General features: G+C 35.8%; 1 protein-coding gene across 5 annotated transcripts in view; it reads right to left on the reverse strand.

The window, feature by feature from the left end:
- The window catches only part of jag1a (jagged canonical Notch ligand 1a), a 52,704-nt gene that overhangs the window by 15,609 nt on the left and 10,929 nt on the right, over nucleotides 1-26,166 (reverse strand). For all 5 annotated transcript variants that reach the window (XR_015475507.1, XR_015475506.1, XM_087235054.1 and 2 more), the window contains exons 3-14: nucleotides 23,680-23,737; nucleotides 20,924-21,181; nucleotides 20,133-20,193; nucleotides 19,692-19,822; nucleotides 17,647-17,766; nucleotides 14,330-14,443; nucleotides 13,922-14,035; nucleotides 9,994-10,107; nucleotides 7,050-7,096; nucleotides 4,992-5,165; nucleotides 4,479-4,629; nucleotides 739-909 (exon numbers count right to left, since the gene is read on the reverse strand). Coding sequence is in view for 3 of the 5 variants with exons in the window: in XM_087235054.1 (XP_087091180.1) it covers nucleotides 739-909; nucleotides 4,479-4,629; nucleotides 4,992-5,165; nucleotides 7,050-7,096; nucleotides 9,994-10,107; nucleotides 13,922-14,035; nucleotides 14,330-14,443; nucleotides 17,647-17,766; nucleotides 19,692-19,822; nucleotides 20,133-20,193; nucleotides 20,924-21,181; nucleotides 23,680-23,737 (1,513 nt within the window). In the remaining 2 variants the exon portion in view is untranslated. The remainder of the gene's footprint in view (nucleotides 1-738; nucleotides 910-4,478; nucleotides 4,630-4,991; nucleotides 5,166-7,049; nucleotides 7,097-9,993; nucleotides 10,108-13,921; nucleotides 14,036-14,329; nucleotides 14,444-17,646; nucleotides 17,767-19,691; nucleotides 19,823-20,132; nucleotides 20,194-20,923; nucleotides 21,182-23,679; nucleotides 23,738-26,166) is intronic.

The following is a 26,166-nucleotide window of genomic DNA, read 5'->3' on the forward strand; positions in this document are numbered from 1 at the left end:
AAGCCCCGTTTACTACTTTTAACTCTTTTCTCTCCATATGCACCAGACACTTTCCTACAAACATTTCGTTATTCAATAATAATAATAATAATAGTAATAAAAATGTATTAAATTAATAAATGTAAATTAGCTGTGTAAAACATGTGCCAGAGTAGTTGGAGGTTCATTCCTCTGTGGCGAATCAGAGACTAAGCCAAAGGAAAATAAATGAATAAATGAATGAATAATAAATGTAAATGAAAGCATGAAAATCCATGACCAAGCCAATTTGACACGCGCTCTGAAACTGCTGATTCAAAACAAAAGATTCGTAAAGCTTCATGAAGCAGTGTTTGAAAAGCAGACCAGTGTTTATCCATTCCCCTTCTTTCAACTTTGATTTATGTTTTGGGGCGACAGATGGGCTCACTGTCACCTTGCAGCAAGAAGGTCGCTGGTTCGAGTCTTGGGTCAGTTGGCAGTTCTGTGTGTGAGTTTGCATGCGCTATAGGTGAATTTGGTCAACTAAATTGGCCGTAATGTATAAGTGTGTCTGTGATTGTGAGAGTGTATGGGTGTTTCCAAGTACTGGGCTGCGGCTGGAAGGGCATCTGCTGTGTAAAACATATGGTGGAATAGTTGGCGGTTCATTCCACTGTGGTGACCCCTGATAAATGAATTTATGATTTGGATTTGCTGAACTCTTTCAATAAACACCTGTAAATGGATGTGAACTCTGGCTGTCTTATATTCACTTACTCTCGTGGCAGTAGGTCCCGGTGAAGCCGTCTTGACAGTCGCAGCTGAAGTGTCCTCCGGCATGGCTGTGGCTACGGCAGCGGCCGTGTGGACCGCACACACTGGAAGAGATTAGCCTCAGACCGCCTGGGGTGCTGTTTGACACCACCGCCACCGTACAGCTGTCAATCACTGCAGGACACAACAAAGAGCACAGGGTTTAATGAGAGCGGATGGTCAAAGTGTGTGTCTTCTTAAAGTTGAGATGGTTGCTGATAATCTATGTAGTCTTAAATTTAGTTTGACAAACATGGACTATCAATCTAGATCTAGAAACCAAACTAATTTTAGCTTGACTCTTTATACAGTTTTCATGAAAATAAACTATTTTTGTTTAAATTACTTGCAAATTATTAATTAGCAATTATTAATATTTATTATAATATTCAATAATACCTCATATATTTTTTTAAATTTACAGCATAATAATTATTATTGCAATAATGAAAATAATTATAATGTCGATATGAATATTTATTAGAATATTTAGTAATATTTTCTTAAGTGTTTTAAAGTATAATAATAACTGCAATAATTATAATAATAAAATAATATGAATATTTATTGGAATATTTAATAATATTTAATATATTTTCATAATTGTTTTAAAAGCAGAAAAATAATTGAAAAAATAATATTTAAGAATATTCATAACAATATTTATTATATTTAATAATAATGCAAATCATATTAAGTGTTTTACAGCATTATAATAATAAGAGCAATAATAATAATTATTATTATTATTATATGAATATGAATATGTATTTGAATAATTATTAATAATTCATATACTATTTTCTTAATTATTTTACGGCATAATATTAATAATTTAAATATTAATAATTATTATAAAAATATTCATAATAATATTTTTTAGAATATTTTTTAATTATTAATATCATATTTTCTTAAGTGTTTTAAAGCATAATAATATGAATATGAATAAGAATATTTGTTGGAATATTTAATAATATTTAATATAATATTTTCTTAATTGTTTTACAGCATAATAATAATAATAATAATAATAATAATAATAATAATAATGATGATGATAATAATAATAAATTGAAATTACTAATACTGGTTTATATTAAACTAATATTTTCTTTATGTTTTACAAACAACAAATTACTAATTAATTATAATAGTATTAATTTTGTCATTACAGTGTAATAATAATGGTATTAATAATATTTTTATCAATAATATTATTTAACATTTATATAATTCTTTTTCAGTCTTTTACAGCTAAATAATATTACAATACTAACAGTAACCACCACAATATAAGTAATATTTAGTATACAATATAAATAAGTAATTATTACATTATAACAACATCATTATTTTTGAATTATGAATAATATATAATTATAATTATTATTTATTATTAATAATAATTATAACATCACAATTATAATTATTATTATTGTTGTTGTTGTTGTCATTTTAATAATAATAATAATAATAATAATAATAATAATAATAATAATTAACAATAATAATAATTAACAATAACATATTATTATTATTATTATTATTATTATTATTATTATTATTATTATTATTATTAAAGTCTTACTTTAAAATAAAATAAAAACTACAACAAAAATAAAACATGTGAATTATTTTCCATCATTGTGGAAGCCCCATCTCGTTCTCACCGCCAGCTCTGAAGCTAAAAACAAGCAAAGCTGTGGTCTGACTAGTGGTGGGGTTTTCCCTCTTGCTAATCACACTTCAGGTTAGCATTCGCCTGGTGTAATGCTATCTTAGCTGTTACCATGGAGAAACAGCTCTGGGGACCAACATACTAGAGTTAGCAATCGCTAGCGCTACGCTGTACACAATGGCACAGCATCAGACGCGGCGGCGAGGCCTTGAGACGGGATAGACTTACTAAAAAAGAGCCGCCGTCTATTTGCAGTGGCCATTAAAAGCCCAGTATGCAGCTGAGCAGATAATCTTACATGAGGCTCACTGAGATCTAGAGTCTGAGAGCGACTATTAGCGCTCAATAAAGCCCGCAGAGACATCGCGACTCGCTCTGAGACTAGCATGGATTTATTGAGGATTTCCTTCATTGAAAGTAACACAGCCAGCTCTTGGCCAAAAACAAATTGTAGAACACACACACATAACGAGCAAGGCTGCAGAAGTAAAGATCATATTTGTAAAAATATTATAAATATTATTCATTCATTCATTTTCTTTTCGGCTTAGTTCCTTTGTTAATCCGGGGTCTCCACAGCGGAATGAACCGCCAACTTATCCAGCATATGTTTTACGCAGTGGATGCCCTTCCAGCAGCAACCTATCACTAGGAAACATCCATACACTCATCCATTCACACTCATACACTGACCAATTTAGCTCATTCAATTCACCTTTAGCGCATGTGTTTGGACTGTGAGGAATAAATAATAACCCGGAGAAAACCCACGCCAACATGGGGAGAACATGCAAACTCCACACAGAAATGCCAACTGGCCCAGCCGAGGCTCGAACCAGCAACCTTCTTGCTGTGAGGCAACAGTCCTAACCACTGTGCCACCGTGTTGCCCGAATATTATTCATATTATAATTAATTAATTTTATTTTATTTACATTCATTTACATTTACATTATATTCAATTAGTATTTTACATTTATTTGAATTTTCAATTATTTAAAATGTAAATGAAAATGTTATAGTACATTTACTTCTATAATAATAATGTTGTTATTATTTTATTAAGGATGTTATTATTAAATATATTATTATAATAATGAATATGAATAAATGTATTAATATAATAAGGAACATTATTATTCTTAATGAAGTGAACTTGTTTATTTTAAATTTATTATGTATTTAAAATGAAAATAATTGTTAATGTACATTTTTGAATTCACATTTATTTAAATAATAATAATATTGTTATTATTTTAATGATTAAAATTATTTATTTACAAGTATAATAGTTTAGTTTGTATTATTAGAAGATTTTTTTCAGCACATTTCTAAACATGATAGTTTTAATAACTCATTTCTAATAACTGATTAATTTTAAAGTGACATTTAAAGGCTTAACTAATTAGGTTAACTAGGCAGGTTAGGGTAATTGGGCAAGTTATTGTTTAACGATGGTTTGTTCTGTAGACTATGGAAAAAATAGCTTAAAGGGGCTAATAATATTGTCCTTAAAATGGCTTTGAAAAAATTAAAACTGCTTTTATTGTTGACAAAATAAAACAAAAAAAAGACTTTCTCCAGAAGACAAAATATTATCAAACATACTGTGAAAATGTCCTTGATCTGGTAAACATAATTTCAGAAATATATAAAAAAAAAAAAAAAAAAAAAAATATATATATATATATATATATATATATATATATATATATATATATATATATATATATATATATATATATGTGTCTTTGTACTTTATACAGATATTACCAGTAAGAAAAATCACAAGTAGTTATTTATATAATTTATATTATATAGTAAATTATTTCATAAAGCAGATTAAAATAATTACTATCAAAACTGTTCAAATAAATACAACTAAAAACCAAAAATCATTCATAACCACAGTCCAGAAAATAACAAGTCAAATACAATCAATGGTATAAAATAAAAACAAAGTGAAACTCCATAGCAGTTTGGCCAGCGCAGTAAAGTATGTGTGTGTGATTGTGAAACCAACCTTGGCAGGGTGTGATGAGGCAGTGGTCTTTGAGCTGAGAGCAGTTCTTGCCTTCGTAATCTTCTGGACATTTACAGTAATAATCTGAGGCCAGACTGAAGCACTGAGCCCCGTTCTGACACGGCCCGCTCTCACAGTAGTCCAAATCCAGCTGAAAAACAAAACCACACAACATCAACAACACCATTACAATCTTACTTCTGTCTTGATTCAGTGAGCAGTTTGATGTATTATAAAACTGAACTAACATTTATCACCATCAGTTTATTGATCACATTAAGAATTTCCATTAAAGTTTTTCAATGTTGTTTATATAAGGTATTTGGGAAACACTTATTACTGCATCATTAATTTCCCAAATGATGCATTGTACTATGGTAGTTGAGTCACAAATTACGTCGTTGTTTAGGAAACGCAAAATGAACGTGAATGTGAAGGATGACAGAATTGTTGATTTTTGGGTGTACTGTCTCTTTAAGATGTGAATTATTTCAGGCATGCGTCTTTGCTCACCTGGCAGGTGGCACCGGAGAAACCAGGCGGGCACAAACACTGGAATCCATTGAGTGTGTCCTGGCAGCGTCCGCCATTCAGACAGGGGCGACTGGCGCACTCATCCACGTCCCGCTCGCAGCGATCGCCTGCAAACCCTGCTGCGCACACACACCGATATCCATTCACCAGATCCTGACAGACGAGGAAACGGAGACAGACCCAATCACATACTGACTGAAGCAAAAAAAAAATCTGAACTAAACAAAACATAAATATTAATAGAAAAAATGTATATATTGTTCATGATTGTAATACAATTATTACATGCTGATTAAAGTAAAACAAGAACTAATAGGAGAATAATTTATAAATGTCAACATGAATAATAATAATAATCACATATATAATAAAAATAATAGTAATTAAAATATAATATAGAATAATAATAATTATTATTATTATTATTATTTATATTATTATTATTATTAAATTTTTAAATATTTTATTTAATATTTATAAATATAAATATTTAATATATTTTTAAATATTAAATATATTTATTTGTTTACATTTATTTGATCATATATTTAGATATTTTTTACAATAGTATTATTTATTAATTAATCATATCTAATATATATATATATATATATATATATATATATATATATATATAAGTATATATAATTATATAAGTCATATAGTGATATAATTCTACTTGTACCAAAATATAATAATTATAAGAATACGTCAAACCATTATAAGTACATAATAAATGTATAAATTAATTGATGAGGATTTATTTTAGCATATATTGTTACTGTTGACAATATTAATATTTATCATATAAATCTACATGTAACTAAACAATTCAAGAGTTCACACTTGACGCAGTCAATAAATTAAAACTTCAATAATTCTTAAAATTCAAACAAATCATTATATGATGAATATATAAATTAATTAATTTACATTTATTTTATTGTATATTTTGTTAATTTTGACAATGTAATTATTTATTTCTTAATTATATATAATAAATTATATATATTTTCTTCAAATAATTCTACATGTACCAAAACCTAATAATTTTTAGAATTCTACAAATCATTATAATTATAAATTAATTTAGTTTTATTTTATCATTTTGACAATATATTTTTTAATCATTAAATTAAATTAAATAATTAATTAAATAATATATATTTTCTTAAATCACATATTTCTACCAGTAACAAAATATAATAACTCTTAGAATTCTACAAATCATCTTAAGTACATAATAAATGTATTAATTAATTGATAATGTTTTATTTTAGCATATATAATGTTAAAGTTGACAATATTATCATTTATTTCTTAATCATATATATTAGTTCTATTATTCTATTTATAACAAAATATAATAATTCTTAGAATTATCCAAACAATTAAACTTACAGTGTTTATTTAGATTTATTTTATTTATAGCTAATGTTGACTATATTATTATGTCATAATCATTTAGGATAAATGTCATATAATAAGTCATATAATATTACTTACAAAAATATAAACAATTATAATAATTCTCAAAATCAGCTAAATAATTATGATCGTCTTTTTTAAACACCATAGATTTATGGAAAAGGAAAATATGTTCATACTTTCACAGATATCTGACATCTCTTTTTCCCAATGGACAAATCATGTTTTCTTTAAAGCACAAACCCAACAACATTTTGTGAGGTTTACACCAAAAACACAAAACCACCCTCGGTTCTTTCAGTATAAGCGACTAATATCCCTAAAATCCATTACAACATATTTCATGTGATCAACTCAAACAAATGATTGTCAGAAGTGATTATGATTTAGCTGGCTGTGTTTTCACAGTTAACGGGCTCAGACTAAGACATAATGCTTTCCAGCTGCGCCACAATCAGCCTGAACCGAAGAGAAAATACAGAAAGAGCAAGAAAACAATGAATCGGAGACAAGAATGTTTATGGTAACCGGAATCTTTCGCAAACTCGCTCCCTCTTTTCTGTCCAAAGCATGACTCAGATCGGGCTATTTTTACTGCAGAAGTCTTACCTTACACAAACCTCCGTTCAGACACTGGCCGTGGCAGTCGTTGACATCTGCCAAGAGAATCCATCAAAATATCAGATCACAAATCATGCCAAGAAAACAACATTAGGCTCCACATCAAGCTTAGATTCAATCTTTATCTGCATTTTCAGCACTGATCTGAAGGGAAAAATCTGCTTTTAAAGGGTACCTATTATGCCTCTTTTAACAAGATAAAAATAAAGTCTCTGATGTGCCCGGAGTATATATATATATATATGTAAAGTTTTAACTCAAAATATCCCATAAATAATATTTTAAGTCTTTGGATTTTAACACTATAAGGGTTTGATCCAAATTGTGCCGTTTTGGTGACTGTCACTTTAAATACAAATGTGATTTTTAGAACAGGGAGGAGCTACAAATGCTTATACTTCATAAACAAGACTAAAGTTATTCCTCTAATGTTGCGTTCACACCAGACGCCGAACGAACGTCAAGCGCGAGTGATTTATATGTTAAGTGAATGCAAACCCGCGAATAGACATCCTGCGGCGCGATACACGCGAATAACGTGGCGCGATTGACGAGAATTGCGCGAATGGCGTGGTGCAAATAGCGCGATATGCGCGAATAGCGCAGGGCGAATAGTTCGATACGCACGAATGACGCGGCGCGAATGACGAGAATTGCGCGGTGCGAATAGCGGGATACGCGCGAATGGCGCGGGGCGAATAGCGCGTTTTGCGCGAATCTCTCGAGTTTAAAAATCTGAACTTCAGCGGACATTCGTGCCGCGTTAAACAATCAGAAGCTTGCTCTTGTGATCGCGTGATTGTGACGCAGAACCTGTTGATGGTGTCCCGGGGGAAATCCTCTAGGCGACACCGACAACAAGTCATCAAACTGGGCTTGGCTCAGTCAGAAGCACCGTTGAAAGCCTCCGTCATCCAGGTTCAGTTTTTGGAGGAGTTTATGAGCTCACAGAGCTGCATGCACCTCTGAAAGCATGTAGTAGACTCAGACACAGTCCTAAACGTATCGACGCTGTTTTTCAGCCTTCATAAAGTACATAAACACTTATTTTCTTCATAAAATCCATGTTAGCCATTTAGCAACGAAGCTACAGTCACCGGGCAGACAGAAGCCCTGCCCATCACGCGAATCCGTGTCTGTTCTGAAGTGAATTTGACACTCGAATGAAGCAGATTTCACGCCCGAAGGGTTTGACGCGCGAATGAAGCGAGTAAACTCAAATGTTCACGCGGCTATTTACGCGGCTATTCACGCGGCTATTTACGTCTGGTGTGAACACAGCATTAGTCGCTGACATAATCTTCAGCAGGTAAAAACTCAGATGGTGGACAGCTGCTTGTCACTCAGGGCTGTTTATGCAAATGAGGGAGAGATTGTCACTAATGGGCGGGGGGCTTTCCCCTCTGATGACAAGTACAAAGGGTAATGACAGATGGGTGGGTGATGGGGGTGCTACCACACCTCCTTTTTCAAATGGTACATTTTCATACGACTGAACTCATATGAAACAGCCACTAAACTGACAAAACGTAAAATAGTTGCATTTCCTCGTGAGATTACCTCAGTGTGCACCACAGGTTTGAAATATACTTGCGGTGGTAGCCGGATTTGCAACAGCACATAAATGGTCAACTACATGCGACAAACAAAAAATAATGTGATTTTCAACTTGATTTTTATTTACTATGACACAGCTTTACACCTTTCTTTTCAATGGGTTAAAGTTATTTTAAAAAGGCTGTTGAAATAATTTAAATCCACTATTTCTCTTACTTTTATGCTATTTTGGAGACATGTGCACCCACTGACAGGTAAAGGGTGCTCTCTCTCTCTCTCTCTCTCTCTCTCTCTCTCTCTCTCTCTCCCTCTCTATAAAGTTGCTAAGTTGGTAAATGTTGTCAAAACATTTTAGATATGTATAAAGTATGTAATATATCTACATCATTAAATTAATCAAATATTCAGCAAATGAGAAATAAATATCAGAAAAAATGAATAAAAATAGACATTATTTCCTAAAAATTATTAGAATTACTAAAAAGTGTAGATTATTTAAAAAAAAGCAAATTAATTGATTAACCATTTCTTATTGTGTGCAAATATTTTGCAGCCATTATAGATGTCATTTTTTTCCGTTTTTTAAGTCACTTTTTAAATGATTAATCATTTAATGTGTCTCGCGGCTGTGTTATCTGTGAAATGGTTTTGCAAAAACGCACACAAATAATGGCAACTCTAGAAAGTGCAAGTAAAACCTGAATCCTGGACATTTTAGGAGATTCAGAAACTGCGGTCGGATGCCTATTGGTGGAAAAGTGGGTCTGCAGAGCACGTGAGAGTGTGTGTGAGATTGCGCACACACAGAGAACCAGCAGCAGGAAACGTGCAGAGCGAGAGAAGATTTTCGACTGGTTTAATCGATCGCAAATGTTTAGTTTTTTGGACGTATAGAGCAGTATATTTTATTGAAAAATTGCAGCTCACAGAATCATCTCGCGGGCTGCATTAATTCGTTTGTGGGCCTGATCCGGCCTGCGGGCCGTACGTTTAACACCGCTGTTATAAACAGATTAATATATTAATACAATTAATACATTTTTACCCTTAGACACTGGTTATATTCACAGACTGTTGCCACACAACTGCGTTTAAACCCCTTATAAAAGTGATTTTTGCATAATAGGTCCTCTTTAAACAAAAGCTGAAATAAAATGATAATAAAATCAGACCAATTATTAAATAAACCCTAATATATGAAGCTTTATACATTTTCATGAAGTACTCATATTCAAATTTTGTTTTGTTTTTTCTGCTGCATTTTCCTTCAGCAAGCTATCAGTACCGACCTGTAGTTAAACTCACTTGCAGATCTCTCAGAGCGCCTATGTAGTCAATCTCACGTTGCTTTAATCTGACACTGTGAAATACTTACTGATGTCGCAATTCTGTCCCGTCCAGCCAGGCAGGCACTCGCAGAAGTATCCACCAATCAGATTGCGGCAGGAGTGGGCATTGACGCACGGGCTTTCCTCACACTCATTAGCATCTGGGCCAAAAATGGAAAAAAGAGAAACTAGTGTGAGCGCAGTCCAAACACACACGCAGCCAAACAGAACTATATGCAGTTACCTCCACTAAGATGTGTGTGAAATGTTGATCTTTTGCTCAGAATATTAACAAAAAAGCTAATTTAGAACAAATAATTGCAAACACAACTGTTTTATTGGAAAGAACATGTGTGTGCATAAATATTGGCACCCCATTTATTTATTTTCCTTCAGCTTAATCCCTTATTTATCTAGGGTCCCCAAAACAGAATGAAGCGCCAACTATACTGGCATGTTTTACACTGCGGATGCCCTTTCAGCCACAACCAAGTACTGGGAAACTCACATACACACTCATACACTATAGCCAATTTAGTTTATTCAATTCACCAAGCACATGTCTTTGGACTGTGGGAGAAACTGGAGCACCTGGAGGAAACCCACACCAACATGGGGAGAACATGCAAACTCCACACAGAAATGCTAACTAACCCAGCCAGGACTCAAACCAGTGACCTTCTTGCTTTGTGGTGACAGTTCTAAACACTGAGACTTCCCATTGGCACCCCAATGAATCAATATATTATTTTCAATTTATATTCCCATTGATATTTTATCATTTTTGCACACCTTTTGTGACTAAGAACTGAAAATTGTTTCACAGCGGCATAAATAAGGCCAAGCTCACTCGGTCATTCATCAAAATGGGTAAAAACAAAGCACAGAGCTGTGATTTACGGCAAGAGCCTCCAAATGTTTATTTCCACCATCAGGGCAATAATGAAGAAATTCCAGTCAACTGAATCAACCTGGAAGAGGATGAGTGTTTGTGGTTTTGAGTGGCCAAAAATAATCTCTAAAACTCTTAGCTGGAGAATTGCAGAAGTTAGTTTGATCTCGGTTTCAGAAACTCTCCAAAACTACAATGCGAAGTCACCGACATCACCGCAAATAGTTTCAAAGGGTTTCAAGAAGAAGCCTCGACTCTAATCCAAAAACAAACTCAACCATCTTCAGTTTTATTTTAGTATTCATATTACAAAGTGTGCCAGTAGCTATGTTTCCATCCATATATTTTTATGCGCATTTTGGAACATTCAACAATAATGAAATATATTATGCTCATAAAATCGAAACACATTTACCGAACAAATTCCAGCATGTGCATCAAAAATGACGTGATTTTGTTTTAACATTTCATGTAATTAAAAAAATAAGTGTGATGAGATGACATTAATGTAAAAATCAGTGTTTTGGTCCTTCTAAAATCCCTCAGCCTAAAGGCCCGTGCACACTGAGACGTTTTTTTGCTCGCGTTTTCCGTCGACGTTTAACGCCTTGTGACTAAATAAAGGGCGTCAATGTGAACGTGTACACCAATTCGCAAAACGCCAGGCGCAAAAGCGTCATTTTAAAAATGTGCACTGCGTCTAAACCTTCTCCACCAATCAGATTGGCACTTTTGTTCACGTGCACGGAGCTACTGAAGTAACAGTAAACAGCACTTGGAGGAGCTCAAGCGCAAAACTGTCAATGCGAGCGCACATTGAGGAAGATGCCCAGAGGCGATATGAATGTGCAGCTGCTTGTTGCTCTGTGAACACTAATCCTTTCTTCATTGCTAGAGCTGCTACTTGAACCATCCATGCTTGTTTGAGTCACCAGTAACTTTAACAACAAGCGTGTGAACTTCCTCTCTTCCTCTTCTTCTGTGTTGTAAGCAGGTGTCAGAAGAGTAAAGCGCCATCTAACGTCAAGGAGTGATTTTGCATACACTTCTGCTTGACACCAGTAAAAATCGCTTGGGTTTGAATCAGGAAAAATGTCTTGAAAAAGCTGACGATAAAAGTAAACGAAAAGCGTCCCAGTGTTTACGAGCGTTAAAGGTTATTGCACACTGAATACGAAATTTCGCATGTTAAAAAATAATTCAACCTTATGTTGTAACAATCGTATTGACACATTGCCTCCAAAACTTTTATCCGTCATAAAAAATTCAAACCGGGTTCGTATTTGTCCACTTTTCGCATCCGAAAAAGGACTTTGAGAGGTGTTTTGACAGTTCAGAGCCACCGTACAATCTAAACGCCGTCATTTGCACTACAGTTAACTAAGACATTAAAGAGCCCATATTATGGGTTTTTGAAAATTCCCCTCCATGTAGTGTGTAACACAGCTCTAAGTGAAGTTAGGTATCCAGCTAAGGCTTAAATCTGTAAGAGTACAGTGTTTAAAACGGTTGATTCATCTATAAAAGAGTCGACTCATAGTGCTTCAAACGAGTCGCCTTGATACCGAGTCATTAGGTGTTTCGCCATGACGTACGAACGAAACCAAGTTATTCACGTGCACGCGCAAACCCGGGAGTTTTCAAACCTGAGGCCCCGCCCTCTGACGCAGAAACCCAGACACACACACACACCCACAAACACACACACACAAACATGCCGGTCGATTGAAGTCACACTGCAGATGGATATTATATCGAGTCTCAACCCAAAGATGAAACATCAGCTTTATAACCAAGCAGTTGGAAACTACTGGAAACTTCTGCAAACTACATGCTACAAAGAATACTTCATCGGCGTTTGATAAAGGAAGGATCAGTAAAGAGTAACTTACTGCTAGACGTCAGTATGGGTTTCTTCCTCCATTTCTCAAGTGTAAGTACGTGCGATTAAAGTTGTTGCCTCATTGACTCTAGCTTGCAAATGTATTTAGTTGGGATTTGTTACTTGTAACCGCGTGTACTGTATCAGGTTAACTGGCTATATTCTCTTTTCGCGTGCAAAGTCACGTTAAAAACGCGACGCGTGCTGCTTGTTTTATGGAGCTCCGTGGACGAGGGTAGTGTGTGTGCGCGTGCGCTGTCGTCCGGAGGTATGTGTGTGTATTTGTTTGTGTTTGCGCGCGCGCGCGCGTTGTCGTCCAGAGGTGTGTGTGTGTGTGTGTGTTTGTGTGTGTGTGTGCGCGCGCAAGGACGAGGGCAATGTGTATCTGTGTCTGTGAAAAGAGCAGAGTGAAACAAGCTGTGTGATCTCCTCGACAGTTTTTGGAGTTTTTGTTCAATAAAATAGTCGTCTGAATTTTCAAGTTCATCGACTGTATTTACATTGACCCACTGGCAGCTAAAATCCACGCCTACACTATCGAGCGTGTATGAACTGTGATTACTTTTATATTGCTGATTAGCTGTTTGGCTTTTTACTCTCTGACTGAATGCAGTCGACCAATCGCAACAGACTGTCATCGGTTCAATCAGTGCAGATTAGCTTCGCGCTAAGGAGGGGTTTGGGAACAAATGAATCACTGGACGATTCATAGAGGAGTCGCTGGGATAATTAGGTAAAAATAAATGCAGATTATAAGACCATGAAAGTGTTTTTTGACCTTCCATGCATAATAGACTGTTGTTGGAGACCCTTACAACCAAGATATGACCCTATTTCATGTATAATATGGGCTCTTTAAGAGAGAATGTGGCGAACAGTCGAGAACCCCCTAAGCTGGATTAAATGACTGGCGCACGCTACTGTTTGGGGTGTGTACATGTGTATGTGTGTGTGTCCATACATTTGATGTATAACTCATAGACGTTATAATAGAAAGCATGGTCCGCTTACAGTTCTTTGATTTGACGAATCACTGCGGCCGCCATCTTTTTTACTGTCTACAGGTACCAGTCTCTGTTCAGGATTTGTTTACGTACATGAATGTGTGAAGTATCACAAGCAATGTATGAACATTCCACTGATTTCCTGAAATAAACTTTGCATTTCGGTATAATCACAGGGAAGGTAAAGGCACACACACCGATGAGACAGGTCTTTCCAGTCCACTGCACGGGGCAGATGCATTTGAACCCGTCCACCAGGTCCACACACACACCGCTGTGATTACACGGGTTTGGACTGCAGTCGTCTTCATCTGAGGAACACCAGAGACCTCATTAGGAGTACATATTAGGAGTCTTCAGGAAAAGTAAGAGGGAAATAAATAAATGTTGCTGTGGTGTTGTTAAGGTGTTCAAATGGAGTCAAAAAGCCTACATACAATGGTATTCTGGTTTGTAAAATATTGTGCTCTAAATGAAAATATTTTTTTAGTTTTAGGTTTTGGTTGGTTGCATTCTGGTCTGTAATACATGCTTTGGCAAATATGACTTTATCAGACCGAATGCAGATCTGCTGAGTGTGAGACAGTAGAGTAGAGTAGTCTTACTGATGTTGCAGGAGGGTCCCGTCCAGCCGGCCGCACACTGACACTCAAAGCCCAGACTGGACTCCACACAGAGGCCTCCGTTCAGACAGGGCTCCGATAGACAGGCGTTATCAGCTGCAGAATAAGCAAAGCATCATCATACATAAGGATGCTTTTTATTTATCCATCCGTGCATCCATCCATCCATATATCCATATATTATTTATCCATCCATCCATCCATCCATCCATTATTTATTCCCTCCATCCACTCCTCAATTTTTTTCCATCCATCTCTTCATTATTTTTTCCATCCTTTCATTAATTGTTATTTTTTTACATCCATCCATCCATCCATTATTATTTTTTTCCCATCCATCCATCTATTCATTATTTTTTTCAGTCCATCCTTCCATCCATCCACAGTTATTTTTTCCATCCATCCATCCATCCATCCATCCATCCATCCATCCATCCATCCATCCATCCATCCATCCATCCATCCATCCATCCATCCATCTATCTATTAATTACTTTTTCCATCGATCCATCAATCAATTCATCCATTCATAAGCCCAGCCACTCATCAGTCCATCCATCAATAACACTACCCCTTCGCTATTTTTCCATCCATCTATCTATCCATTATTTTTGCCATCCACACATCCATTTATTATTTTCCATCCATCCATCCATCCATCCATTGTTGTTTTTTCCATTCATCCATAAACCCCCCACCCATCATAACATCCATCTCTTCATTACTTTTTCCATCCATCTATACATCCATAACATCCACCCATTGTTCTTTTTTCCATTCATCCATAAACCCACCCACCCATCAGCCCAACCATCCATCCATAATACCCATACCTTCATTATCTTTTCCATCCATCCATCCATCCATCCATCCATCCATTATTTTTGCCATCCACACATTTATTTATTATTTTTATATGCATCCATAAACCCCCCCACCCATCAGTCCATCCATCCATAACATCAATTTCTTCATTATTTTTTCAATCCATCTATATTTCCATCCATCCATTCATTATTGTTTCCATCAATCTATAAACCCCCACCCATCAGTCCATCCAAAACATCTATTCCTTCATTATTTTTCCATCTATCTATATATATATCCATCTATCTATCTATTCATTGTTATTTTTCCATCTATCCATAAACCCACCCACCCACTCATCAGTCCATCCATCCATACCTTCATTATTTTTCCATCCATCTATATATCCATCCATCCATCATTTTCCCATCTATCCATCCATAAACCCACCCACCCATTAGTCTATCCATCCATCCATCCATCCATTTTTTTCCATCCATTTATCTATAGTCATTTTTCCATCCATCCATCCATCCATCCATCCATCCATAAACCCACTTATTAGTCCATCCATCAATGACATCCATCTCTTCATTATTTTTCTATCCATCCATACACCCCACCAACCCATCCACTTACTCACACACCTACCCATCCATCCAATATTTTTTTATTTAATTTGCATTTAATCACATGTATAGAGTGTATTTCATTTACCATTTATTTACAGTGTTTTTATATAACTGCTATAATATAATGAATCAATTATCTGACTCTATTTTATTATTTAAGAATACATTGCTTTTGTATTTGCTATTTTATTTTTACCATCTTTATATCAACACCAATAATCTGCTAGGTTTCACAGCTATCTAGTATAATAAATGCATACATGGAAGTCCTCTGTGTCTAAAAACTAAGCTTTTCACCAATTCAGAAATCATGGGACATTTTGTAAAGCTTCTCAGAGTGAACAACAGTAACCAAGGGTGGAGTTTAGCAGAGGGTCACTGGAGTGTTAAACTCAGAGAGAAAGAGAGAGAGAGAAGCAGGATCAGTTTTGTTGCATCAGACTCATATTGTGCTGGAGTTCACAGACAGTCAGTCAGTCAGTCAGGCAGGGTCAGGTCTTGGTTTTCCCCCTTTTCAATCTCCAGTCACTCCCTCTCTCCGGTCTAGCGCTCTTTATCAGATCAGTCAGTGGACAGGAAAGCCCCTTTGGCCTTTCTCACACCGAACACACAGACCACCAACAAAAACAACGAGCATTTCTTCTCCAATAAGATGTGACAAGAAAAAGGCTAAGCGAAAATTGAAGAACAGCACGAAAAGAGCTCTTATTACTTTTAAAAGAGTGTTTGACGGGAGGCGCGGCAAGCCAAACCAAACATTTTTCCGACACACATATGCCATGGCATGCAAGATGTGATGCATTTTTTTTCCCTGCCCAAATCAAATTAATACACAGCGCATTCTTTGGCTTGGCCAAGACACAAACTTGCTTGATTGGTATTTTGAGAGTATGCGTGCGTGTTTTTGGCAGGACATCTTCACTCTTTAACTGACTGTACGGATTTCCTTTCTCCAGAGAAAGACGGTGGATGACTTGGAAAAAAGATTATTTGGTACACATGCATATAGAAAAGGGATACATGGATATATATGCAAAGTATATATATATTTTTGGATTTGACATGTACACAATTAGTCATATATGGAACCAACCCAGGTTCATTATGGATACGTACCCTTGTATACATTTCCGGAGAGTGCAAAATACGTCTCAGAAGGTATGTTTTTTTGCAGTTTTTATTTTCGTGAATCCACCAGAGGACGTAGAGGGACACATTTATAAAAACATATATAAAATTATAGCTGAAATGTTTGAACATATGTGTATATTTCTAATTACAATGGTTGAAAATATATATATCAATATATGTCAATTTTAAATTATATGTTGCATATATGAAATATATTTTATATATGTCAAATCCAAATATGAACTTGTATCTGTTATATATAGTTTGCATATATTACCATATATCTTTGGTGAGCAGGATCCAAAATGAACCCTCACCAATCGCCAAATGTGTGTAAAAACTGGCTCTGGTGAGTAAATAAAACTAAACTTCTTGCCTTTTTGGTTTAATTTTCTGACTCACCGATAAGCAACGTGAGCCATTCCGATCAAAAGCATAAAAACCACGCACTCCAGAAGACATCCGTCAAACTACTTTTTTTCTCTGTGGAACATTTGAGTCAGTCAGTCATTTTTCAGAATGGCTTTTCTCCAGAACTCTCTTTATAACTTTTGTTTTTAAGGGTAGGTTTAGTTCTCCACTCTCTTCAGCATTGATTTCTATTATTCCCTATGCTACCTACTATGCAGGACCCTCTAATCTGAACCTGATTAATGGATTTATACTGAAATCTTAATTAAAGTCCTGCTCGCAGAAGACTTACAGTCACATGATACACATGAGACTCACCTCTCTCGCAGTTCTGTCCGGAGTAGCCCTCAGGACAGGCGCAGTGGTATTTGTCTGGTCCCGTGTTACTGCAGGTGCCACCATTGAGACACGGCTGAAGTGTGCCACAGGTGTTTAAGTCTAAATCACAGAAAACAATTGAACAAGTGACTCAGGCTGAATGGTACAGAATGAAATAAAATGTAATAGAGTTGAACAATAGAATTGAACAGAACTGAATGGTATAGAACAGAGTAAAATGGAATAGAACAGACTATAATAAAACAGAATAGAGACAAAATGAAAAACAAATCCAACAAAATGAAACAATTAAACATAACAGAGAAGAACAGAAAGTAATGTAGAATTGAATTGGATAGAACAGAACAGAATGAAATATAATATAAGATTAGAAGCGGATAGAACAAAATAAACAGATACAATGAAAGAAATAGAGTGAAATAGAACAGAATAGAGTATGAAAGAATTAAATAGGACAGAATGAAATCATAATATTATAAAAATATAGAAAAAAAAGAATAGAATGAAAAAATGGACACAACAACATGACGTAAATTAAAACAGAACCGAGTAAAATAAAAATGAACACAACAAAATGAAACAGAACAGAGGAGAATAAAAATGAACTGAACAGAGTGACACAGAACAGAACAAAATAGACAGAAGAAAGTAGAATAGAATGGAGTACAACAGAAATTAATTGAAAAGTGAAATAGAGAAACAGAACAGAGTAGAATAGAATAGAATAAAATAGAAATTAATTGAACAGAGTGAAATCGAGAAACAGAACACAGTAGAATAAAATAGAGTACAACAGAAATGAATTGAAGAGAGTGAAATAGAGAAACGGAACAGAGTATAATAAAATAGAGTACAACAGAAATGAATTGAACAGAGGGAAATAGAGAAACAGAACAGAGTAGAATAGAATAGAATACAATAGAAATTAATTGAACAGAGTGAAATAGAGAAACGGAACAGAGTACAATAAAATAGAGTACAACAGAAATGAATTGAACAGAGTAAAATAAACACAACAAAATAAAACAGAATAGCCTAGAATAGAATTGAGTTCAAAAGAAACTGAACAGAGCAAAACAGAACAGAAAATGAAACAGAACAGAACAACATGAAACAGAAGAGTAGAATTGAATAGAGCACAATAGAAATGAACTGAACAGATTGAAACAGAGCAGAACAAACTCAAACAGAAGAGTATTATAGAATAGAGTACAATAGAAATGAATTGAAGAGACCAAAATAGAACAGAACAAAATGAAAATGAATAAAACAGAATAGAGTAAAATATAAATGAATTAAACAGAGCAAAATAGACCAGAACAAAATGAAACAGAACAGAATAGAGTAGATTAGAATACAATAGAAATAAATTAAACAGAGCGAAACAGAACAGAACAAAATGAAACAGAAAAGAGTAGAATAGAATAGAGTAGAATAAAAATTAATTGAACAGACCAAAATAAAATAGAAACAGAACAGAGTAGAATTAAATAAAGCACAATGGAGATGAACTAAACAAAGCAAACAGAACAAACCAAAATGAAACAGAACAGAGTAGAATAGAATTGAGTAGAATAAAAATTAATTGAACAGAGCGAAATAGCACAGAACAAAATGAAACAGAACAGAGTACAATAGAAATTAATTGAAGAGAGCATAATAGAACTGAACTAAATTAAACAGGACAGAGTACAATTGAATAGAGTACAACAGAAATTGAACAGCAAACCAGAACAGAACAAAATGAAACAGAACAGAGTAGAATAGATTACATCAGAAATGAATTGAACAGAGTGAAACAGAACAGAACAAAATCAAACAAAATAGACCAGAATAGAGTACAATAGAAATGAATTGAACAGAGCAAAATAGACCAGAATAAAATTAAACAGAGCAGAATAGAATACGATATAATAGAAATTTATTAAACAGAGCTAAACAGAACAAGGTACAATAGAGTACGATAGAAATGAATGGATGAATGAACAGAGTAGGTTAGAATAGAATAGAACAGAATAGAATACCTTTGTCACAGAGCTGTCCTCCCCAGTTGGTGTCACACAGGCACTGCCAGGGTTCGATGCATGTTCCATGGACACATCCGGGATGAGGAATACACTGATCACAGTATTCACCCTGCCACCCGTACAGACACCTATGAAGGGCACGACATCACCTCTGTTTTTAACACACACTTTTTGTAATATTAATTACAATCAGTTTCTTAACTATTTCCATTACTACTGAGCTGAAAAAAAACATTCTTGCCCTTAAAGCTCTAAAGTGTTAAATTAAGAGTAGGTTAGTAGGAAAAAGCCAATTAAAGTCTGCATTTGTTTGTATCATTAAGAGGCTCTACACTTTTTACTTGTCATGCTGCTTTAGAGGGACAGAAAGTGAGCTCACTTGGCTTTGGAACACAGACATTAAATCCACATTGTGTATAAACAGATGCTTTATTTTACCTGCAGTTTCCAGGCACTTTACAGGAGCCGTGCTCGATGCTGCAGCCCTGCTTACAGATAGCTGAGAAAACAAGAGAGAAAGAGGAACGTGGTTATCAGGAGCATCTGTGTGATCTCAGCAGTTCATCACACACACACACACACTCTGCCAACATGATGTCATCTCTCCTCCCGTCCACTCATGTTTCTTCATGCGGGATGAATGAGGGAATAAACACTATTACAGAGATAAAATCCACCCTAATACTGTTGCAAGCCACTAGACGCTAACACACACACCGACTCACAGAAAGGATGTGTGTGTGAGCCAAAGCTTTGTTGTGATAGTGAAAATATCAAATAACAGCATCACTGAGGTCATCTACATCTACAGAGCATTAATAAGTTTAGTCTAAACAAGCCTGAATAACCCCATTCCCATGCTTTAGACCAATGAATATCTATCTATTAGTTTTCCAGTGTTTTGTGACTTACAGACCTGAACTAACAGCTTACAGCTAAACATCTAAAATACAGACATCCGAACATAGATGTCATGGCTAAAACAAGCCTAAATTTGACTAGTCATTAAACAGATATCAAAGACACATGTGCAGCCTGTCTGATCTGTGTTAGATTACTAGACTATTATTAGATTGTCAGCCCAAACAAAGCCAAGACATCTAGATTTGGATGTCTATAAGATGTCTTTTAAATGCATATCTACTTAGTGGGAGCCCTCACATATGAAAACAACATGCTCTAGCATTGGAACAGCATTATAAATCTGATAAACAGCCCCGTCCCCTCACCAGTGTTGCATTCTGGGCCGGCCCATCCTTCCAAACAGGTCTTGTTTCCGTTGTGATCGCAGGTATAGTGGCCGAAAAAGTCGTCTCTGGGCCGACAGAACTTATTACAGCCAAAGCCAAAGTAGTGCTCGTCGCAGGTCACCCGAATTTGGTACTGGAACTGAGCCACGGGGCCGTTGTGCTTCAGGACCTGCCATTGACGGTTTGGGTTGATCATGCCCGACTGCACCGCTTTCTCGATCACTTGTCCATTTATGCCTATAAAGAAGAGAGCATTACATTATAGATCACAGCTGTGGTTTAATGACACTTCTGTTTAGCTTAAATATGAAATTACGAACACCACTAACTCTCAAAACATGCAGATTTAGGCACTGGATTTATGGTTGAGATGTTTCTGAACAACAAAAGTAGACTTTAGGCTAAATGTCTGTTCTATACTGCAAATGGGATGATTTTAGGATAACACACACAACAGATTAGAAATATCACAAAGGTTTCCTTCTATGATTTATACTTCATGTCCCTTACAGGAAAAACTACATGAGCATCACATGAACTTCACATGTGTGATTGAAACACACAAAACACATATAGAACACACAAAACCACATTTTAAACACACATGGAACACACAAAATATTTGAAACACACATAGAACACACAAAACAATTTTGAGACCCATGGAACACACAAAACATGTGAAACAAACACAAACACATTTGAAACACATAAAGAACACACAAAACCACATTCGAAACAGACATGGAAAACACAAAACACATTTGAAACACACGAAACACCATTGAAACACACATAAAACACATGAAACACAATTAAAACACACATGGAACACACAAAACACATTTGAGAACCACTAAACACTGTTGAAAAACACGGAACGAAAACAATGAAACACACATAAAACACACAAAAACACATTTGAAACACACACGGAACACACGAAACACAATTGAAACACACATAGAACACAAAAACACATTTAACACACACATGGAACACACGAAACACAATTGAAACACACATAGAACACAAAAACACATTTAACACACGAAACACAATTGAAACACACATAGAACACAAAAACACATTTAACACACACATGGAACACACGAAACACATTTGAAACACACATGGAACACACGAAACACATTTGAAACACACATGGAACACACAAAACACATTTGAAACACACATGGAACACACAAAACACAGTTGAAACACATGAAGCACAATTGGAACACACATGGAACACACAAAGCACAACTGAACACACAAAAACACACTTGAAACACACATGGAACACCCAAAACACAGTTGAAACACATATGGAACACACAAAGCACAATTGAAACACACATAGAACACACAAAAATACACCTGAAACACACATGGAACACGCAAAACACATTTCAGTTTCAAAGCTGGGCTTAGAACAACAAAATTATGGTTTATATGACCAAATGTGGCAATAAAAGTATTATTAACATTCCCTTAAATGATCTGGACTCTTTTAACAAATTCTGTTGGAGTCAAATGACAGCTTATCATAACAAATCTTCTCACCTTTTACTGTAACGTGGACATTAGCGCAACCTGGACATTTTAGAAATTTACAATGAAAAAAGCTGAGAAAATAATGATTTAAGAGTTGTGTAACATGCTCTTTGTTTACTATTGTTTAATAATGGTGTAGTAATTTTTTTTGGGCCAGGCCAAAATCCAGCATGGCGGTGAGGTATTTGGCTGAGGGGCTGTAAATTGTGAGAGGAGTGTGTGAAGTGTGTGCGGCTCGTGGTTCGACATAACTGACTGTCTTTCAAAAACACAGGCAGACAGACAACAGTGTCAGACGGACACACACACACACACAAGCACAGTGGAAACATCACACTGTAGTGCAAGAGGGAAGACTTTAATATTTCTGCCAGCTTACAGTACACAGATACAGTGCACTGAATAAACGAAATACAAAGCATAATCTCATACAATATATAATAAATACAGTGTATATTGTTCTTACATTATACAGTGTCTACAGTAAAGTCTATTGTATGCAAATATACATATATATTTACATGTATTATACGCATATTAGGCACAGGACAAATTATACTGCCGAATTAATTTTACTAGAAAATACCACAGTGTCTGAACACAGGCATAAAGGGTTTTATTTCTGTTCAATCATCTCAAAATCCAAGTTAAACAGCAACTGTAAGAGTCAGTTGATTGGTCAGGCTTACTGCTGTCTCATTTACTAGTGTGTGTGTATGTAATGAACAGTGCACTACAAAAGCTGGACTCGTGCTAAAAGCTACTTGACATGTTGGTGTTAAGTACAAGTCAATATTTGCACTCCTGTTCGGATTTGGCACACATTGTTTAGTTAGATCTGAATGGGATAAACAATAAAAGTCGACTGTACTACACACACACACAATATACCTTTGATTTTACACACTATTGTAAGTAACATTCCCAATATCCATCGTTTCTGACTGCTGTGCGTGCGTGTGAGTTTTCTCAGGCTTATTAAAATGTGTTTAAAAGACCGATGATGAATGCGAACAGGTGCAGACAGCGGTTTAGTAACAGGATGTGTTTGCCAGGCATCCACAACACGCACACACATACAGATATTACCACACGCGAACAGTATGCTGTTTTTACATGCTCTCTGGCTTTTTGTCACTCTCTAGCTATTTAAACACACAAACATAAAAGATACTCACTGCCAGTGCTTGAGTCATTATTGAAGTCCAACGCCTCCACAATCAGCGTATACGACCGCTGAAAAAAAAGAAAAGACACATGAAAACACCGGTACACATAATCGCACTGCAAATCATCTAATAAAAACTGACAGTCTGACAGGATTATTCCACTTACAGCATGAAACTTTTATGGTAATTTTACACAGCGCCTTGTAATTCAAGGCGTTACTTTCTTTCGAAGACAAAAAATATTATTTCCTTTTTTTTGTTGAGGGAAACATGCAGGATTTTTCCAACCCGGGCTCATTGTGGAAACGTACCCCCGCGGATGTTTCTGGAGACCGCGAAATACGTCCCCGGGAGGTACGTATTCGAGCAGTTTTTGTTTTTGCGAATCCACGAGAGGCCGCTGTGCGCGCCTTTTCACGTCTCGAAGACCTCTCGGGAGCGCGCCGTTCGCGCCCGTACTGTACTGTGCCGTCAACCGGCGAGCGCGAAGAGGAGGAGAGGCGTGACACCGCCCCATAGCGTTCGCTCGGAAAAACTAAACGCGGCCATACGTACCTACGATCCTGTAAATCGCAGTCTCCAGAAACGTCCGCGTGGCTACGCATGTTCCCGGGATAAGGCTCGGAGCTCAGAGAGACACCCTAAAGCTGCGGTCACACTGCACTTTACGCTCCATAGACTTCCATTCATATGCAGGCGAATGTGGCAGATCGGAAACGCAAGCTTGCGCGACAAGTTTGGCAGTTCACTGCATTGGAAAGCTCAAGCTTGGTGAACTCTGACCGGCGAAATCGCATCGTGTAAATGCATGAGACCAATCGAAGATCAAAACATGACCTCTCTGAACAGAAATTAAAAATATGGATCAATCGCTTCGTTTTTATTGTCTAATCATTTTGTTTAATCCCGCCCCGTTTCTCAGCGCCGTACTACAGAATTTTTACACGCACAAACTCTAGTGTAACTTGTGTTATTGTAAGAGAGAGAGCGAAATAAAGGTCCAAGCCCATTAAAAAAAAATGACAAGTGTTGGCTGGTAACAATATTTTCAATTTTACGAGTGCAAACACTAGCAAGTGTGAAATTAGTGTCACTAACTGAACTATGTATATATGTTAATCAGGAGCTTTATAATGCCAAATTCATTTATTCAAGACAGGTCTAAATGTCGTCCAAATATCAACACAAAAGCGAACTACTCAAACTATTCAATATTGAACATTTTTCAATAAAATGGCCCCCAAAACTGTATTATTTGTATGAAAACAGTATGATAATTGTATGATTTTTTTGTTAAAGGTCCCGTGAAGTGCTTTGAAATATGTATTTTTATTTGATGTTTGACGTAATCTCAAACTAAACACGAAGAGACACGAAGTGATAGCTATAGATAGTGTAGCCCCTCCCCTTTTTAAAAAACAGCCAATAGCATTTATTACCGCTCTACCAGTGAGAGTGGTTGAGCTTAAATGAATTTAATGAGAAGCGTCTTGATGGGGGTGAGGCATGTCAGATACTAGAGAGCATTTGTTTGGTCAAGATTTGATAAGAAACTGAAGTATAGGGTCAAATTACAAAAAAAAAACGTTGATCCATTTAGGTGAAAGTGACAAACTACACGCTTTACATGTTTTATTACTTCTAAACGTGAATTTTGTCACTGTTTTGGTGTGCACTAGCTTACAGAAACCCTAAAAGCTAACAATACAGATACTAACATCTAAAAAACTTTATCTTAATTTCATGGCACCTTTAATAGTATGTCCATGTTGATTTCAAACCAATGTTTCTAGAATGCTCGAGAAACATTGATGTTCAATAATGATGAATGGCTCTTTGTTTTATCAGAAGACATCACTGAACTACTTTCACTATCTCGCTCCTCATCGACTGAAGATAAGTGACAGGACGAGCAGGAGAGTGAAAGAATGCGTGAGAAAAACTCAACAGGAAGTTTGTGAGAAATGAAAAGCATGTTTGAGATGTGGGTCTAATTGTGAGAAGAGCGTTTGGTCTATGGGTCGGTGCTTTCTGAAATGACCTCACACACACACAGCGGCTCTTCCTGCCTCTGCAGATTGAGGGATCTACAGGCCTTTATGAGCTTTAATCCATGCAGACACACACAGAGAATATGAAGGTGAAGTCAGACGAGTGTGTGGAGCCACACACAGGCCATTCAGAGTTCAAACTCGACACAGGATTCATCCGCAAGTGACACCTCGGCGATTTGAACTAGAGACAGGGTGAGAAAGGCATGAAGAAGCTCGCGGACAACATTCACTTCACACACTGTCAGAGATGTTCGCTTGAGTTTATGCAATATTTACAGTTGAAGTCAGAATTATTACCCCCCCCCCCCATTTTTTGTTTAATGGAGAGATTTTTTCAACACATTTCTAAACATAATAGTTTTAATAACTCATTTATAATAACTGATTTCTTTTAGCTTTGCCATAATGAATTTTTTCAAGATTTTTCAAGACACTTCTATAC

Source organism: Danio rerio, chromosome 1, assembly GCF_052040795.2.
Source record: "Danio rerio strain M-AB ecotype USA chromosome 1, GRCz13ab, whole genome shotgun sequence".
Lineage (NCBI taxonomy): Eukaryota > Metazoa > Chordata > Actinopteri > Cypriniformes > Danionidae > Danio > Danio rerio.